The sequence below is a fragment of the Opisthocomus hoazin genome, chromosome 1 (genome assembly GCF_030867145.1).
Source record: "Opisthocomus hoazin isolate bOpiHoa1 chromosome 1, bOpiHoa1.hap1, whole genome shotgun sequence".
In the NCBI taxonomy this organism is placed as follows: Eukaryota; Metazoa; Chordata; class Aves; order Opisthocomiformes; family Opisthocomidae; genus Opisthocomus; species Opisthocomus hoazin.
Window position 1 is genome coordinate 26,799,661 of NC_134414.1, and position 20,487 is coordinate 26,820,147.

The 20,487-nt window shown below is 42.1% G+C and overlaps 1 protein-coding gene across 2 annotated transcripts in view; it reads right to left on the minus strand.

Annotated features, from left to right (window-relative positions):
• Positions 1–20,487, minus strand: part of FLT1 (fms related receptor tyrosine kinase 1) — a 115,036-nt gene that overhangs the window by 40,714 nt on the left and 53,835 nt on the right. The window contains exons 11-14 of one of the 2 annotated variants that reach the window (XM_075419914.1): positions 19,639–19,753; positions 10,125–10,233; positions 3,538–3,828; positions 563–3,374 (exon numbers count right to left, since the gene is read on the minus strand). In XM_075419914.1, coding sequence (XP_075276029.1) covers positions 3,304–3,374; positions 3,538–3,828; positions 10,125–10,233; positions 19,639–19,753 — 586 coding nt within the window. In that variant the 3' untranslated portion in view covers positions 563–3,303. Of the gene's footprint in view, positions 1–562; positions 3,375–3,537; positions 3,829–10,124; positions 10,234–19,638; positions 19,754–20,487 lie in introns of those variants that run through there. The other variant, XM_075419903.1, reaches the window with a different exon arrangement.

Consider the following 20,487-nt stretch of genomic DNA (forward strand, 5'->3'; position numbering starts at 1 on the left):
AAAACTCTTCAGAAAAATTAAGCACCTATGTACCACCAATTTATGCAGTGTGCATGAACCCCACAGTACTAAAAGCACATTGGAAGAAGGCTATCTTTGCTATGCTCTTGCCCCCTGAAATTGATTCCAGCATAGTCACGACCCTGCAAAGACCAGTTTGGGCTTTTCTGAGCTGCAAGTCTGTAATTTCCACAGGCAATGCTATTTTTTTGTTTACAGTGTAGTAGACAATTTGTTCTCACTTCTCAAATAGTATTGATCATCACAGATGCTGTAAAGTAAATTGTTCATCAAATACCTACACAAGGACATAGTCAACAATATTTGCCTTGCAGCCAAGAAGACTGCACTCTTCTCATTGATGCCTCACCTCAATTGTCACACAGTTCTCGCTTTCCACATCATAGTGTGTCTATGAACAGGCATTGTCTGACACATGTCCACGTACGCATGCTGAGAAGAGGTCCCCATTTCACATTTGTCAGCAGTCCCTGACAGACACCCCAGCCCAGACATCCAAAATGAAGGTGGACAAGATGACACAACAAAGGCAAATCACACGTTCTGTGAGTTATTTGTGATTAATTTTAATTTGTTTATAGCCATACACTAAAGGTGGGTTTTCATATTAAGAAAAACTTTTTCACTTAAAACTTAGATCCAGTCACCATTCACATACTTTCAGTAATTTCTCTGCTGCAATCAGCTGGTTTTTCAAGGACTTTTGGTCAACCTGAGGATTATTCCCTTTTGCAAACCTCCCGTTTTCTCCTGTTCATTTTTGCAGCAAAGCCAAGGCAGGGAGTTTCCAAGGCCCTGCTCCACTCAGCCCGAAGCCGAGGGGCTGCCCTGGCCACCAAGCACGCAGTGTAGGGCTCAGCGCCCAGGGCAGCCCCCCGGGCTCATCCCCAGCCCTCGTGCCTGTCCGCAAGCACTTGCTTTGCCGGGCCAAACTGTGCTCTCAGTTACACCGAGGAACTTCATTGTAGGCAGAGTTTGGCCCAGGGGAGCGACAGAGAGGTCACAAGGGGAAGAAGGGGAGAGCATTCAGCTGACTCAGGGAGGTAAGGAGAGAAAATTTGCATTTCCAAAAGCAAACAATGGTAAACAAAGGGAAAACATTACAATTTGTCCATTTTGGGGTGTACTTTTGCATTCTGTCCATTTTTGCCCTTTGTTGTGATTATGTTGTCTGTTCACTTATTTTTATTAATCAGTACAAAAATATAAATACAAGCTTTGATTTTAATGCTTAAAAAAAAAGCAATATAATTCACACCTTTCTCCCTAAATAACAACAGAAGGCAGAGAAACTCCCCCAACCGATGAGATTCTCCAGTCATCTGAGGACATCAAAAGTGACATCAGTAGCTTTTATCTGGTCACCAAGAACTCCTTTCCTCAAACGTTTCCAGTGAGGTTTCTTGGTGCCACCCAACACGGGCAGTCACATTGGGATGTTACGACACAGACGTCCACCCAGCAGTGATACACATCATTGCAATTCACAGCAGTTTCAAAGGAACAGTCTAATCACCACTTTTTTTTTTTTTGACCCAAACTCATATTGCCTGGCAACTGGCTGCTACAAGTCATCATGCTTTGGCTCCCAGGGCCATGGAAAATTCATAACGTCCTGTCATCACCGCCCACCTTGCCATCAAACGTCTTCTCACAAAATAGCCTCCTAAAAAAGGGGATTCTGTATTGTAATTCTTCTGAAGACTTGCAAATGCTAAAGAGCGCACTTGCCCCATTTTTAAGCAGTCACCAATGATTTTGCTTGCTTTTTAGGCATGTTTTAGAAGAAAAGAGAGCCAGGTCCCTTTGCAAGAACACATTGTTTCTGGAAGCCATCACACTAATAATGAACAAAAGAGCTACTGTATACAAGCAGACTATAGGTGACATTTCAAGATATAAATGATTATTCTTTTCTTTACTCTGACAACTTCCAGGTTATCAATTGTTTTCTAAGCATTTTAGGCTCCATGAAGCTGGCATTATGGGGAAATGCTATTGTTTACCCTTTCACACTTGACAAAAGCAATTCCCACGTGAAAGACAAGTTTAGCTGTGGGACACGGTCTCGATACCTAAAGGAGGAAATAATCTGGTGAGTTCCCAAGCACAAGAAACTGTCATGTTGTGACCCTCTATTTTAGAAGCACATCCACTTTGTTCCTTTGCAGTAGCTATTTCGGTCAGTATGGTCTGTTGTTATGGCTTATGTAAATGCTATATAAATGATCAATCATAAATGTAACCAAAAATAATAAAAGCTATGTATTGTAAAAAAATAAAGTTATCAGATCTATTAAAAATAGTAACTTCTTCCTTACACAGAATCTATAATACACAGAAACATCTCAGCAAAATCATGACGAAGGAAAAAAAAGGGAAAACACTCACAAGGAAGTTTTGGGTTGCCCTTAATTCTCCTTCAGAAGTTTGGCTGGTTCTTAATCCCCACAATAAATCCAATCGTCATTTGCATACCAAAAGCAATGAATATTTTTAATGGCTTCAGTTCTGAATTTGTATTTTTAAAAACATATTAAACAACTCACTGTGCTGGCTACAACCTTGTCAGTCTTGTTAGTGTAATATTTCTCATTTAATAAAACAATACCAACATAACAGATTCCTGTATCTTCAAGTCAGGAACAATACTCACACTTTTATCAGTAGTTTTTTACATTAGTGCAGAACTGACTTTAAAAATTGACCAACACAGCAACTGGAAGTCTACCTGGATTTATTTGGAGAAACATTGTTCATGTCTGTCAGTTTTAAAATCATCATTATTATAAATGATATGATAGGTCTGTGCATTATATCAACATTTTCACTTCATCCCTGCATACTTCCTTTAGAAGATACTTTTTAAGATTAATGTACTTTAGTGTAGAAAATAATTTCAAATAAATAAGCATTAGAACTTGCTCAGCAGGTAATATTTATAAGTCCATCAAGATCAGATTAAAATAAAAAATATATAGTCCAGTCAATCTCAAACTGAATTGTGCTCATTCTGCACATTAAAGTTAACTTATTAAATGTCCATTGTTGACTGAAAACAGCAGTTTTTAAAGTTAATCAGTTTATTCAGCTTTGACGCTTTTGACGAGGCTGATATCAAAGTGGAAGAAAAGATTGATCCAAAGTTTTCCTTATCGCTCAGTAGGAGACAGCAAGAGAAAAAATAACAACATGCAAAATGTAGCACAAGGGATCTTCCAAACCCCAGCTTCCACGTGCCTTGTCAAAGCGGAAAACACCCGTCTGAACTCAACTGGAAGCTCACGTGTTACGATTTTGTTTGCTATTCCTCCTACGTCCAACCCATGGGGGGATGTGCACCACCTCAGGGCCTGAAAGGTAGCAACAGTAATTAAAAGTCAAGATGATATGAGACACCTGTTACTGTTTAATGAGTCCTTTAATGTTTTACATTGCTTTGTGTTGTACAATCATTCCTTGTGCTTTTATATCTGAGGATCCGAGAGTAAACAGCCTTTTTGTTGCAGTGCTCACCTCTGATTGTAACGTCTTTCTTTTGAAGCACTTCTTTCCCCGTGTATATGTTCCTTGCTCGGCAGACATAAGTGCCCGAGTGTGCCAGGGAAACGTTCTTGATGGTCAGAGTGAGGGTGATGGAGTACTCCTTGTTGAGAGACCTTTTTGCTTTTGTTTGATTGTTGACTGTCCTCGGTAAAATCCAGGCGATGTCTTTGTAAAGGAATTTGTTGGCTGAACAGGACATTATCAAATTCTCTCCTTCAGTGGGCATTTTTTCCAAACTAATATGGAATCCGCTCGGTACATCTGTCAAAAATCAAGAACACTTTTTAGTTCAGATGAAATGAATGAGCCAAAATTAACACGGTGTGTATTTTCCCTTTTATCAGGAAGCCTTTGAACTAATCAATGTCATTGTCTTCCTGCTGAAGTCTCTAATCTTTCCTTTCATATGCCAGGCTCCAGCTATTCTTAAAATTCGTCTTGGAGCTACGGGGCACTTGGGCTCAGACATCAGTTGCTGTAAACTGAAGTCACTCTTGGAAGTAAGGAGTTTGTATAAATGTTATGCCAAGTAAAGACAGGCTGGGGCAAGGTACCAAAAGCAGAATTATTTAAAGACAGCACAGTGGGACTATGAAAAAGCAGGAAAATTCTAATGTCAGCTCCAGCTTCTGAACTGCATGGGAGAAAATGAATCTCAAGAGGACAGTAGAAAAATACTGCAGCTCATCATGCTTGGTTCTACTGTTTTCTTGCTATTCTTGAGTATTCAGATAAATTATGTCTATTTCTTAAGAATGCTTCAAATCCTGAGAAATTACTGAATTTGTAATTACAAGCCTGAGATTTCCCTCGGAACAGAGGCATTTACCCTCCATGCATTTAAAGCGTGTCAGCCACCCAAGCGGAAAGTAGAAACAGCACCGGCTGGCCTGGGTGGCCAGCTGTGTGCAGGCAGCACTAGGATGAAGAACACTCTATTCAGACATCCTGGCATCAAACAGATGAATAATATTGCAACCTGAGAGAAATCTAGGATCATCGTACTAACCATTTACTAAGTGTAAATATGACTGAAATTTTCATGAGGATTTTTCATAGCAGATAGTTTAAGCAGAAATAATTTAGTTGACAATGTAAAAAGCCATACTTCAAAAAGTCATGTTTGTGGTTCGTTGCAAGGTTACTGCAGGTTTCTCCACCTGGGGAGAGGCGCAGGACCGCAGTGGTGCCGATGGCCTCCTGGCCACCTCCACTTGGGGCCCAGCCCTCCAGCCAGGGAGAGTTACGCCACTGACCTCAGTGAAAGTAGAAGCAAGTTCCTGAGAGAAAGCTACTTCCAAGTTTTACTCCTAGAATGCAACCTCTCTTCGTCTATTTGTAGCCAATATTCTGATAAAGTCATTTCCTTCTTCTCAGTCAAGTGACATTGACTTTGGCCATTTTCAATTGTTATTTCACTGCTAATTTCTACGGCGTTTGGCTGTGAACTTGGTTCAAAATTGTAAGAATGGTTTCGTCTTTCATAAGGGAGAATTATGCCTTCTTTTGTTGTCTCTTAGAGCATGAATAGCTCAATGCTGTCTTTCATTCTGTTCCATGCTTACCAATGTTTCTTCTGGTTTAACGTCAGAACAGCAGGGACACGTACAGAGTAGATCGCCAGTGAATAACATCCCGTATCTTCTTTCAGTCACCTCCCTCACTGACTGACCAGTCCATCAGAAAGCTTCTCCCTAAATCCCCCAAACGCAAACTGGGCTGCTTTGCCTCCCCAAGGGAACCATGAACACCACCTGCCCACCTCTGCCTTTCAGACAAAGTTCTGCCCATTGAAAGTCTAGCATCAGTTGCTCCCCTTTGTATCCTTTTTTCCACACTTCACCCTGAGTGTTAAACCCAGGGTAAATGAGCTCCTGCAAGTCCTGGATTGAAATTTCCTCTGACTGTAGATGCCTTCCAGGGAGAGGCCTGATTTATGTTGGTTGAACTCATCATTCCCTTGAAGTGAGAGCAAGGCGTGTGCCTGTCACCAGCTGTAGTTCAGGTGTGTAGTCCAAAGATCAGCCTGATGGAGGCAGTGACACTAACATATCAGACTGGATACTAAAGCCTGCATGTTGACTTGTTCCTCTTACATTTCATTGGGATCCTCTTTTTCCCTCTCTCCAACAAACAAAACTATAAGAAAAGCTTTAAATTTAGTGAACTCACCTGTGAGTAACTATCATAAGCATCCTTTTTGATATGTAAGGGCACATGGTGCCAGATTCTGGTCTCAGTTAAGAATATGTCCACTGGGAGTGCTACTAAGATGAAATCTTTCAATACAGGGGGTACAGAATATTCAGCCTAAGCCATCAAAACATAGATATCTACTTTAATATTGTTGTTTATTTATGGATAAAAGTTTACAGCCCATGGAGTGACGGAGGGACCTCCAGAGAGTAATGGAACACATTGCCTTAAGATGAGTCAAATTCCAGAGATCCTGATCCCTCACACTTGGTTATGAAATGATCCTACATGACCAGCTTAGGCTTAGATACCTAACTTTGAGACTTAAGTTAGACAAAGTGAATCCTATGCTTGATTTTGGTAAAAAGGATTGAATTCATACATGCTTAAAACCAATCAAGGGCCCAAAGTTTTGATTGTGGGTAAGTATTTGGATCAAATAAACTGACTCACTGTACATCTCAAATTGTTCTGATATGTGTTGGGAAAGCCAGCATGTGGGTCTGAAATACTGGTAATTTTTGGCTTTCACAGTTGCCAGTACTCAGCAAAAGCTAGGAAGAGCCAAGCAAAACTCTAAAGATGAAACTAAAGATCCCCTGGGACTGAGGCAGATGAGCTATTTTTAACGTAAAAGGATAGCGTGCCAACAGAATAATGTAGTTGCAACTACTTCCATATTGTCAGGTCTGGAGCTCTTCCTAGATGTGTCTTCTGTGAAGAAAGACTACTTTCTGAATAAATCTAGAGACAAAAGCAAAATGCACAGGATTCCAAGCGAATCATTTGTTTACAGGCTATGAGCCCCCTAATATATGACACCTCTCATCAATTGTTACAGACCCAGGCTAGCTAAATAATGTGGCTGGGAATAATGTAAAAGAGTTTTATTTACTTTAGTGATTTGAAGCTTCCTGTGGAAATAGCTCCCAGGTTTCCTGATGGAAGATTTTGTTTATCTTTGCCAAGCACCATCAGGAATCTCAAAATAAAATGCGCTTAGTGACATTGGGAAACCAGGGAGATAAGGCAGAGCTGTTCCTGTTTCACCCTCTGTAATTGCAAACACACCCATGGGCCTGCTGTGTGCCAGCAAAACAGCCCAAAATGTAGGGAAAGGGGCAGGCTGGAGGGAAGGGGGCTACCACAGTTAAATTTGGCTTAAAGATGTTGTTACAGAGACTGTTTCCGTATCAGCGAGTAGGAGAGCTTTCAGACATCACCTTTCCACATCGCTTTTTTATCAGTCTTAAAGCTACTTTTGTGCCCTGAACTAAGACTTGCTTTAGAAATAAGTCAGCGTAACAACATCCCAAAAATATCCATTTGACAGAGGCCGTAGGAAAGGAAAGCTACGGCAGAGCCCATGGACTTCATGCCCTACACCCTCAGGCACAGGGTATAAAATTATACCACTCTCAGACCTCCCAGAAACACATACAGAAGTTGCATTTCAAGCCCAGAAATAATGACATTTACAATAACTTAAGAAAGGGCTTGTTCTTACTGGGGCATCCCTGCTGTACCCTCTTGCACTTTTTTCCTCAGCTCTACGTTTTCCTGAAGGGGTGGAACATCCCACTGCCAAAGCAGGGCTGCTGGGACAAGTTTTGCCTTCCCATCACCTTCCCAATGATTTCTGCCTATAGAAAAGAGACTCCTCACACTGTTGCAGCTGCTTCACTGGAGCACATGTGGATTCTTCATGTTCAGGACAGGCTTTGTCTCCATCTGTGCTTTGGAGTCCTTTCTGACTTGTCCCTTTTACAGAGGGCAGCAGCTCCTCTTCCTACAAGGGGTGACCTTCTCCTGCTTAGACACGTCTCTTACAGTTACTTTTGTGTGGTTCAGGCTAGCTTGATATGGTGCCAGTAGACCCAACAACATAAGACAAACTAGCCCCAAGCTGTCACATAAGACCTGAAGTACTGGTTTTGGACTCATCAGAAGGAAATACTTTGCAGTGTCCTCTTCACATTGATCAGGTTCTTTTTTTTTATTCCCTCAATGTGTTTTTCAGTAAATGCTGGACACATTTGCTTATTTGCTTCATTGACATGAAACACAGGCTGTTACCCAGCCACAGAAGTTTGGCCACAGCTCGATGGAGGAGCATTATGATTACACTGCACGAGCCCAGCTGGTGTGCTATGTGCGCAAACCAGAAGAATGAGCCTAATTTGATTTTTGTAAGGACAAACCAGCAGTATTGTTTAAACAAACTGGCTTCAATCAGTGTCACTGAGTGTCAGTGGATAATCAAGACTTTCCATGTGGTCAACTCAAAGGACAAACACATTTGAACTTCACCACCCTATATAGAAAGTTTGCCACCAGTCAAGATATTAAGAATTTCCAAGCTGTAATAAAGCAGCCACCCCTCTTTCTGAACACCAGCCAATACAAGAGTCTTCAAAGGGAAGTCATAATATTCTGCATGTTCTTACGCAAGATTTGGTATCAGGGAGAAGGATTTCCTTTTATTCCTGGTCAAGATTTAAGAATACAAGATCTAAGTAGGGAAACTCCTTCATGTAACAGCACTAAAATATCCAAAACCGCCATCAAAACTTTGAAAGGGAGATTTGGGTACAGCAAATGGGGCCCATCAAACTTCAGCTCAATTTGGTTTCAGGATCTTTCATGTGACATTTTGAAGACTGATGAGTAAGAGCTAGAGAAGGCCAAATTCAGCATCTTGCATGTTAAAAGAGCAACAGCCTCAGTGAGTGACTCTCAGTGACTGCTCAAAGTTACATGTGAAGTCCCCACATAAAGACGAGACTACAGCTCCGTTGGCACATTAATTTTTGAGAACTTTGCATTGTGGTTTAGCTTTCTGCCCAAACAGATCCAATGTAAGGATGGGGATGAAAACAAAACTGTGATATGAGAGCAGAGACAGTAGTCATGTTAAAGGTGGCAAATGTTCTTGTCACACCGTTTAATAGAACATGGAGATGTTCTTCCTGTTTTCTTATTTTAACAACCAACCTGCCTATGTGTCATTTATTTGTTTCTACTTCAGTAACTACTTCTCATGCTTGTTACCAGCTTTCTGTATTTATAGATAATTGGCACTTTCTAAATGTGGAAGCGTATCACTACAGATAGTCAGAATATTTAAAAAGTATAAATTTTGGTCCACAAAATCGGGAGGGGGCGGGGGGGGCACATTTTTCAAAGAAGATTTTTTTCTTTTTATAACGATATCTAGTGAGTGTGTGTCTACTCTTTTGATATCTCTCAATATAGTAACAGAATGAGTTTTGCTAGAATCCCCCATCTGATAAGCAAGAGACTGACAACAAAAACAGATAAGAGAAACAAAAAAAATTAAATGGGATACATTACAATTATTTTTCACTTTCAGCTTCAAGATTATGATTTAGGGATTAAAGTATCAGAATATTTTAACTGATTTGTCTTTTCTCATATTTTGGAACGAATCACACGTCTTTAATGACCTACACAAAGTTGTCATCAGCCTAAGCACTTTGTAAACTACCACTTTGTTAAGAAAACCAAAATAACAACTTTCACCAGAAAAGAAATCCTTTGTTATGGCACCTGCAGACATTATGCTGCTAAATCATGTAGCAGTTATTCTCAAACACTCATTATGTTTTTTTCAGTAATTTCTGAAACCAAATATTTAATAATTTGTATCTGAACCTGCAAACACTTGTATACATCTAGTAATGGAAAAATAACTGGAAACATACTCATATCCACAGCCAACACAATGACTCTTCTCAGTGCCATGGCCCAAATGACAATCAAGGTTGTCTTTCCCAGAAGAGGGAACAAAACCCCGCAATTTTTACCCTGCCACTTTTCTACCTACAAGTTGCCATAGTCCCTGAGAGCTGAGAGAGGCTGCCCTGGTACCCCAACATCCCTCCTCTGGCACTGTGCAGACACTGGTACCGCTCTGGGCACTATGTCGTGAGATCTCCTGATTGGCAGCAGGATGAGGCTGTAGACGTTGTCAGTGTCACACGTGAAACTGGCTTACTGGTGCATGAAAACACAGGAAAATTTCATTTATAGAATGACTGCAGAGGCTAGGTGATTCAAAAGGGGGAATTACAGGTTGTTATGTTTGAGAGCAATTTGCGTCATGGTGGGATACTTGAAGGAAGGATGAGTCTTTCACCAAATTTGGTGTCCTTCTTAGAAATCCAGACCAGCTGCTGTGAAAAACCCTTCCAAGACCACCCAAATGCATGGTATGAGTTCATACGTGCACACATTTCAACAATTCTCAAACTGTGGTATACGAAAAAGCCACAACAGCCTAACAGTTGCAAGTCCAGGACCAGGAAACACGTTTGGCTCTAGTGGGGACTAGACCTTACCTGTTACAATAAAGCTGACGTTTCTTTCGGCTTTTCCCACTTTATTGGATGCCACACAGCTGTAGATTCCAGAAGATCTGGCTTCAGCTACAACAAGAGTGCTAGCAGTCTGCGAAAGAAAGAAGAGGTTTAGCTCTCATTGGCTCAGGAACTCGATTAAAGCTTCCCTTCTCTTTTTCCTAAGTCACCGCTGGCAGTCCCATGATTCAATCTCTCCATTCATTCAGTGACGGGCACCCCTGGGGCTATTCAAAGGAGATGTCACCATACGCAGTTGTGGAAAGAAAGGGTAGAAGAGTGACAGAAAACAAGCTTCTTGGGAGACTCCTATATTATCAGAGCCATCATAACAAAAATGTGTCTTTCAGGCTGATTTATCTCTTGCTGCTGATGTAACAGTAAGATAAAAACACGAAGCGTGACACGACATGGTTCACCCGAGATGAGCAGCCTGTAGGACAGACAGACTGCAAAGGGAGTAGGTGAGGAATGCCTCAGGCACTTGGATAATGCTGGGAAAAAAACAGCTCTGTTTGGCACTAAATGCATTTGGTTTCTCTTTCATTTTCTCAAGTAAGTGTCAGGTGACAAAGGATGGGGCGAAACAGATGTTTGCTTGTCCTCTTTTGGAATATTTCCTCTTCTTGGACTTAATAGTTCTATTGTTAAATAATAATATGTTTGGTTTCTTTAAGTAGCATTCTATCACCATCTAAAGAGGTTCAGCATACTAAATACTTCCACAAACTGATAAGTCTTGCAAGAGGACCTCTTGGAAGGCCAGGGACTAACAACACCTGATGTGCCTTCAGAAAAATAAAAGCTGTTCTAATAATAAGACTCATACTGTCATGGTGATGGAAAGCCATGGTCTAATGGCTTAGGCACTAAGTGAAAGAAGAAAGTTATGCAGAAACAACTGAGGTGTCATGCTGATATGGAGCTGAGACTTGGGGCATAAACATGGAGCTCAACCGTGGGATGTGCTCTCAGACGCAACTTAGTACCTTAATTTTCTGTCTTTCTGTCTCTATTTTATTCCTGTAAATCATGCATTGGCTGGGGTTACAGGCAGAGTTGGGACAGTAACAAAGGGAAATTGTGTGGCCACGGAATCCTGCTATTATTATATGGCTTTTCTAAAAACCTTCAAAATCATTTTTGTGCAATTAATACATTTTTTCAAGTCTGTCTGACAGCTGGAGTCCAGAGACAAGCACAACAGGGCGAGTCAGTAATAAGTAAGAACCAGTTATCTACATTTCTACATAAACACTGACTGAACATTTGCACTGCTTCTATGTCTCCTACTCAGAGACTTCATGGCTATTCCCAAACTCCTTGCTGAACCTCTAAATAATACAGATATTCTGGTTTCCCAAAATAGACTTTGGCAGAAAAAGTCTACTACTTTTCCTACTACTTGAGCAAACACAAGTTGGATGGAGTCAAGTTGTTTCATTTTGGCTTATTTGTTTTAGAAAACAGCTATACGGCAAATTCAAGACTATAAGTGATGCTAACACCACCTCTACTCTGTCAAGTTGTCTCAATGGTCAGCTACCCCTCTGCTAACAAACTACAGCTCATTTCCAGCTAGAATTTTTCTAACCTACATTTTTGGCTCTTCTGTGAGATGGAAGAGGCTCAGTAATACCAGATAGATAATTACAGCCCTTAAAAAAAAATCATCCTCTTTTGCTCAGTTCAGTAGGCTGACCTCTACAAATTCCTAACTATAAAGCGTGGGTCCAGCCCTGTCTGTATTTTGTCATTCTCTTTGAATTCCTTCCAGTTTTTAAATACAATTTTGTACAATGTGGACACAGGGCCCAGCATCAGGATTCCTGCAGCCTTTTTATCAACACTAACTCAGAATAGAAGGAAGTCCCATAACATCTGCCTGAGGGCTACTGTGGGTGGTTAAAAACTGCTTCACAGACTTTCCACCACAAAATTGGCCTTTTTTGTGGTAGTTAGTATTACCTCGTAGCAACTTTACCCCGGTAGGAACAGTGACCTAAAATGCACAGTGAAGAAGAATGAAGCTCTTACTTTCTGACTCCAGAACACCTGTCTTCATCCTACTACACCCGGAACCAGAACATATCTGAGCCTGAAAAATACATGTCAATTATTCCTCCCACAATTACTCCAATGGTTTGTATTTTGTCCTGACATTACCACGTATTAGTTCTTAATGAAAAACTGTGCATCCTATCTGAGTTTTACTGCTCCAGCCCACTATGACGTGATTATTACTTGTATTACACTGAGGACTGTGCATATAGTTATACTTCAGCAGTATGACTCCAGTTACATAGACCATGCCTTTTCTTGCATGTTAGATGACCCTAGAGAACATTCCTCAGCACTGAAATTCAGTAATTTAAACTGAATGATTTTCCTCAGCATTGTTTTGGTTTTGACCAACTTGCACTGTCCCAAATACTCCTCTAGCATGGGCTGAGGATCACTCCCAACAGGCAGCTTCCATGCAACCAACCTCCTTTGGAGGGTAAGGGAGATAAATGTTATGAACACAGCCCTTAACACCAGAGAGCAGTCATTGGAATGCTTACTTGACTAAGGCAGAGAAAGCCATAGTGTCTAGGAAAAAGCAAGACTGACTTTGCAACAGAAGAGAGTATTTTAGAGATAGCATGTCTCTGCATAAATCTTTTAGCTTATAAATTAGTCATAAGGATAAGATAACATCTCTTTAAATAGTTTGTGAGCCCTCCAGTGGTGCAGTCTGTGTTCTGCAATGTGGATGCCAGCCAAAACCAACCAGAGAAGCAGTGTTTACAAAACTAAGCCTGGCATGTTGTTGTTTGTTGAGCAATTATGGCTGTATGAGATCAGTCTGTGCTCCATGGTTTCTCTATACAGCTATTGCTGCAAAAGGAGCGAGATAAAAAGTTCTCACAGTCTTGTATTGTCTGGCTTCGCAGCAGAGAGTTTCAGGCCCTGGATTTGCAACCACGTTATATACAGAAAGCCTGAATCCAGTTGCCATGATCAGACAGAACAGGCCAAATCCTTCCTGGCATACTCAGCATCTTCAGTACCATCTGTCCACAAACCCCACTTACCACTAAAGCTTTGATCCTTTATTCCTCCTTTCTGCACTCCTCATCTCAGCTGAAGCACTATGCTACAGGCTCATCTCAAAGCCGGGGGCTAGGGAAGTAAATCCCATACTGCTGCTGCTTCTGCCGGCAAATAAAAGAGCCAGAAAGCAGAAACCTTGAGAGATGGAAGAGGAATTTACGGATTTGTTTGTAGTGGAAACTGATGAGGAAAAGAGTGCAAAGCAACCGGCATGATCGTTGTGCTTGGAGTTAGAGTGGGCCAGTCTTTCTCCTGGAGAGTCTGCTTGAATTTCTCCTGTCTCAGAGTACCTTAGATAGAGGATTCCCACTGCTCCAGCTGATGGCAGAGAAGTAAGAGGAGGTTTCAGAAAATGGTTGGTAACTTGACTCTTTCCTGACTCCTAGAAGGCCTCTGCAGTCACAGGCATAAACATGTTCCATCCAGAGACTGCTGTGCTAATTTCTCTAAACAGCCCGCACATTGAAAAACAAAAATACTGTCCTTTAAGCATTGAGCAGGTTAGTGCAAGTCTGCCAAATATTGTTGATTCCCTCCTAGTTATACTTTTAAGAAAATGTATTTGTTAAAAGATGGGAAAGAAATGAAAATATTCTCTCTTTACCCCCTTGCATTTATCTTTGGTTAAAGGAACATTATTTAGGAATACCCATGTTGAAATATTGGCAGCACACCATTGGATTGATCAGCTTATGCCAAAGACGTACAATCTGCATGCCTCACATGTTGGCAAGGAGCATCAGTGCAAAACATCTGGACAACACGCTTCACCTTCAGGACTGCCACAGAAGAAAGACCAAAATATTTTCGATAGCAGGACATGAATGCACGCGGGAGAGCACCCCTTCCCCCTTGGGTCAGACATGCAAGTCACTGCTGTTAGCAGGCAGAACCGTGGTTTCCCTTTGCATCCCATGATGTCCAGCTCTCACAGGCCATGAGACCAAACACAGCCGGCTGACTCACGAGGAGACCATGCCATACCAGGGGCCATACCAGGGGCACCCTTGCCCTCCTCCCCAGGACCATCCGTAGAGCAAGGCACCACTCGATTCAGCCCTCCCTCATGCTCTGACAGATGGGATTGGTTTCAGGAGCTGGAGGGAGCTGCGGCTCAGCAGAGGCAGGTGCCAAGTTCTGCTGGTTTTAATCTCACCAGGGGCTTGGCTCAGCTGGCGCCGCCCAGAGATCTGCTTAAAAGTGTTGACAGCAATTCTAGTAGCACTCAGGAAGGCCCCAGGAGAAGTTACAACGTGCTGAAAGAGAGGCAAGCTACAATCCTGCTGCTGTCTTTAGCCTGGGTTCCTAGGAAGATCACACAGTCTGTCCACCCGTTGGCCAGCCTGTCCATCTCTCTGCCAGTATCCTCTCCTCCCTCATGCCCTCAGTAATTTTTGAACCCAATTTCAGCCAAAATTGACAGACAACTCTTACAAGATCTCCTGCATTTCATGAAAACCAGCTGTTGGGTAGACAAGAAAAATCAAAATGAGTGGCGTTGTAGTGAGCTAAACAGCTTTCTCTTCTGCTTTGGGTTCCAGCTGGCCAGTCAGCACAGATGTACTGGCCAGACAGCTGGCATGTGTAGGGACTGAGAAAAGACGCAGCACGTGCTTCCTTGTCTCTTCAGTAATGAGGAGACATGGAAGAGAGCTAGAGGTTGGCATAGAAGATGCAGGAGAGATGGACCCATCCTATTTTGCAAGGTCACACCTTATCAGTCATGTCCAAGAAGAACGGACTCTTCTGACTGTCTAGCACTCCACCTTTATGCTGGATGGTCACGGTTTTTAATACTACCCACAGTCAGCACATGTCAGTTTGACCCATCATTGCCAGCCAAAACAAAGATGGACAAGGGCAAGCCTCGGTTTCATTTTGCAGAATCCTCTTACAGAGTCATTACTTTCCATTTTCCCTGCAGTCAAGTGGCTTTGTCACTCATGAGGGACGGAATCACTAAAAACTTGAGTCAGTAAGGTATTTATACAGTGGAAAACAAGGCCATACATATATATACACACACACATATATATCTATATACACATACACATATGAATGATAAACCACAACTTCATGCATTACTATGCTTTATACACAGTCCCTGGAGGTGTGCACTGTGACACAGACTCAGGTTTCGTGGTAGCTGTTATTGTCAGTGGGACCCCAACATTTACTAGCAGCAGAGGGACGGGGCAGTCAGGGACCTTCTGTTCCATTTCACATTCTCAAGACTGTGGCTCTAGTACGTTGTTTCGCAAAAACAAGGGAGGTTTGCCCCATTCCCTCCAACTTTTCCCTGTACTCAACTGTCCTCCTGTCTACTGTGTCCTTCCCTTGGATTTATCATCCTTTCTTCTTGGCCAACACTTTCTACTCTCTCATCTGAACTCGCCTTCTTAGAGCTCTTCTGTGCATTCTCCATGCCCAGGATCTTTGCCCATCTCCCTTGCAGCTCCCTGTCCCTTGTAACCCTGTAGCAAGAGTATTGATTCCTTCTTTTAAAGCTGTTGATAAACCAGTGGGTGCCTGCACACACAGAAGAGAACATATACCCAATACACATGCACTGATACCGATGAATACACCAGCTCCTTGTATCTCATTATTGCAGATCATTCACAGATTGACATTTTAATGAACACCGATCATGCTAAGAACGATAATAATCAGCATTAGCCCTGAGTTATACATAACAGTTAGCTTTAGCTGGGAGCACTGAGAAGTGATGGTTATTAGCAGCTGCATGACAGGAGAGTGTCTGTGACCTGTTTACATGATAAGCCTAAGAATAGCCCAACTTTGTAGGAAGTCACTGAAATGTCAAAAAAAATTAGGATGAAAACTTTGGGTGGGGGAATCAAATCACTTCAAGAGTTGACTTATGATTAAATAGTATGGTTTACATTACAAAGTTCTTCCATTATACCACTCAAGTTTCTCAACGTCCATTTAGAGAAGCTTCCACGGAAATGCTACTAAAACACCGTTGTCACGGTTTCTCTGTCACCAGAAGAGTAATGTAGAACAGGCTTCCTGCATTACTTCAACCGTACAGACAGAGTGTTTGAGGTTTTTCTAACTTTAAAAATATACTTGTGACTACCTTGATAACCACAGACAAACAAACAACCAATCAACCTACCACAGCGAAAAGCCAAACTGGGGGGACTCAGATGTTGCACATACAGGAAACAGGCAGAACTGGCACAATGTCTTTAAGCAAGGTGAAAACCGCTACCTTGATCGCTGAAAGAAAGCTTTTGACCATTCCTTGTTCATCTCTTCCCTTGATTACAAAAATCTCATCCTGTGGTCACCCCCATTTCTCCTTTCATGCTAACCCAAATGTGCAACTTTTTGAGTTTCTTCATCCATTTCCTACTGCTTTGTCTCCTACGTCTTTGTTGTTTCCATTCAGCTTTGAGATTGTTTTTACCACGCTTGCTATGCTTGGATGTGGAAGTGGGGTAGACGCTCTGTTTAGATAGCAGGACTCCATTGATGTGGAAGTGCCTCAGTGAGCTGTTCATAGCTGTTTGCAGTAGCAGAACTGCTCACAGTAGCAGTCCATCAGAGCCAGACAGTTGTGATGAAGTGGTGCATTCAGTGAGCTCAGTGCTATTAACAGTCATACAATATCCCAGCAGATGAGGAAGGGTTTTGTCTGAACTGTGTCCCTTTGAGTTTGGTCTGGGAGACCAAGAATGTCTCTTGGCCTCCAAAGAGTGAAAAGCTATAGACTCCCACAGAAAAAAAAAAAAAAAAAGGATGCTCTAGAGCAGCTGTGTGTGCACAAATCATGCAACTCACAGCTTGGCCAGGAACCCAGGCTTAGAGAGCATTTTCTACTTACAATAGCAATCCAGCTGTGCTTGAAAAGCTAAGGAAGAGCAGCAGAAATGAAGAAACCTTAGAAAAGCTGTGAGAAAAAGCTGAGCAAAGAGATTGTTTCACAAACCTCCCTTTCCCCATAGGGACCAGGAGGAATAAAGCAATGCAAGGTGGACATTTCTTAGCTGAACTGAACAGCATGAAGACAAGGAATAGCAAGGAGAACCACTAAGTTTCACTGCAAAACTTTCCATGTAACACATGCAAAGACAATTCGTTGTTCATATCTGGGCACATTTTTTAAAAAAGGCTGCTTGCCAAAGACTTCAAACAAAACCTGCAGTTCTGCTGCAAGGACCCATTATTAGCATCTTCCTCCAGGGAGGAATTTATTTGCTGTTGACTGGAAGTTGCTTTGACATTTCAGCCACTCCTCTTCTGCTGTCTCCAAAATTCATGGCACACAAGGAGAAAGAGGTCTGGTCATTAGACATCTCCTTCTGCACCCCGTGAGCAGGTAGGACTTCACCCATGGCATGGCTATATGCCTTCTGGAAAATAACTGGTTCTCACCATTTTTCGTTCATCTTTCCTGCTTTGGAATAGACTGTGTCTTCCTGTGCCTGAAATGATTTCCCTTTCCTCCTTCAAATCCCTCCTGATGTCCCATTTTTCATGTGCTTTCCTACAATAGTCTCCCCTAGGACGCTGTTTGCTCCCATCTTTGCCATGATCTTTAAGCACGTAGAGGCGGCCAGCTAAACAGAGCAAATGCCTCACTGTGATCCAGCCAGTTCCCATGCGCTGGAACGGCTCCACGAACACCTGTGGTACTTTCGAAATAACACAACAGCAGGAGAAAATGCAGTCCCAGACCTCATTTCTGGCTGCACGCAAAGCCCTATTTATTCTGTGGTGTGTGAAAGGGCCCTAACATGGAAGCAATTACAGTTTATATCCATTTTCACATGCAGAAGACTAAAGGCAGCCATCCAGGAAAGGAGACCTGTATCCCTGGTGCCCTTAGAATGACAAAAAGCATTTCAGTGTCCTTAGAAATGACACACCTAGAATAAGGTAGGCTTTAAAATTTATAAACTCTTTAGCCATTGCTGCTACAAATCAAACTACTCTGTGAAACCAGATGCTGTGACAGTGGCATGGCATTGTGCATCTTCGCCCGAGCTCCTCCGTAGCACAGACTACACAACCACACCAAATCAGCCTCATGTCTCACCTAGGGAAGTGAAGTTCTTCTGGGGCATCCTTCAGGAAAACATACCTTGATTTAAAGGTTTTAACTGGTGGAGGATCTTCCACAGCCCTTGGCAAGTTAGTCTCAGTAGCTTTCTCTCCCACATTAGACACCAACACACTACAGGCCTACTCATCCTTCAGAAGCTCCTGCATCTCCCCATGGCCCATAAAGGTGTGCTAGGCTGGGACTAGACACTTAACATTTAGACAGTTAATGCACCTAGCGTGAATCCCACATCGCTGTTTCTGACTTCTTTGCTTCTGTAATCTGGATTCATTTCATAGAATCATAGAACCATAGAATCCTAGAATAGTTTGGGTTGGAAGTGACATTTAAAGACCATCTAGTGCAACCCTACTGCAATGAGCAGGGACAACTTCAACTACATCACGTTGCTCAGAGCCCCATCCAACCTGACTTTGAATGTTTCCAGGGATGGGGCATCTACCACCTCTCTGGGCAACTTGTGTCAGTGCTTCACCACCCTCACTGTAAAAAATTTCTTCCTTATATCCAGTCTAAATCTACTGTCTTTCAGTTTAAAACCATTACCCCTTGTCCTATCACAACAGGCCCTGCTAAAAAGCCTGTCCCTGTCTTTGTTGTACTCCCTTTAAGTACTGGAAGGCTGCAATAAGCCTTCTCTTCTCCAGGTTGAACAACCCCAGCTCTCTCAGCCTGTCCACACAGGAGAGGTGTTCTAGCCCTCGGATCATTGCTGTGAACCTCCTCTGGACTCGCTCCAACAGATCCATGTCTTTCCTGTGCTGAGGGCTCCAGAGCTGGACGCAGGACTCCAGGTGAGGTCTCACCAGAGCGGAGTAGAGGGACAGAATTGTTTGGCCCTTTAAATTTTTTATTGCAAGAAAAGATGTAGTCATCTAATAATCCAGGACCACATCTGTGAATAAACTCTCTAATGAGAGTAAATTATTTAATTCTCATAGGAAAAACAACAGGAAATTGTGCAATATCACAAAATGCAGCAAATATGGCCTGGAACCCTGCCCCTGTGCTTCTGAGATGCCCCAAGATACTACAGACCAGCTCTAAGAAAGCAGATATGGTGAATTCCACTGATACACTCTCCAGGCACATCACTTAACATGACTGCATGCAGAAATACGTACATATCTAGGTCTCAGCAGATAAATACCAAGTATGGAAGTTATTTGCACGTATGCAGCTCTTCAAATTCAAACAATATAAAAATACCGGCTTCCTTTACTGTAACCTCAATGGCATCTTACAGTGACTTTTCAACACATGCTGCCACACAGAATGGTTATCTGCTCCTAGGAATCATACCTTATTTTTGCCCTCTATTACAGCTGTTCGTTCAGTGATGCTCTGGATCCTGTTTCCTATGTTGCTGCCAGCTTTCAGGATGAAAGATCCTTCGGTATAAGAGCAAAAGCCATGCCTGAAGACAACAAAAATTGAAGTTTTATTGATTCTGTGATAGGCTGAAACACTCAACACATAAGACAAAAGAATTCCTCTGGGAACAGTAATCAGTCAGGGAAACCACAGGTGCTGTGATGACCAGGCAAGTATAGTTATTTTTCTTAAAATCTTGAGTTTTGGAGCCTCATGACTGGATCCATTTCCACAGCCCCCCCTGGAATATTAACTCTGGAGTCAGTGTTAACATTTAATCCACTGTGCCTGGGAGGTCAGAATTTGCAGTCTGAGCCTAATTATAGGGCTGTGTGAGACAAAATCCCATTTCCAGTGCTCCTGTTTTCAGCTATTGTCACGGTTCAGGCTTGGCTTCAAACAGGAGTTCATATTATTTTCAGCCTTAAATTCAAGACAAGTTGTATTTGTTTCAAGATCCTTTCCATAATGTATTGGATGCCTTTTCACTATGTACAGGTTGGTTTTGTTATCATGAAAAATGATTCAAGTTCTCATTTCTGCATGTTTTCTTTAGTTCAGTTTACAAAATGGCAAAATATCAATACTGGGGTTCAATGATTACAAGACACACAGTAAAAATGACCATAATCCTGCAAATGAGCAAAACAAAGTTAAACAAAACTATACCCAATTGCCAAAGGGATTTAAATGTTCATTTAATCTGAGAAAAAAAATCAAAGTCATGTTAACGAATGGAAATCTCGGGGAAAAAATGTTTTTGCCTTATGCAACAAA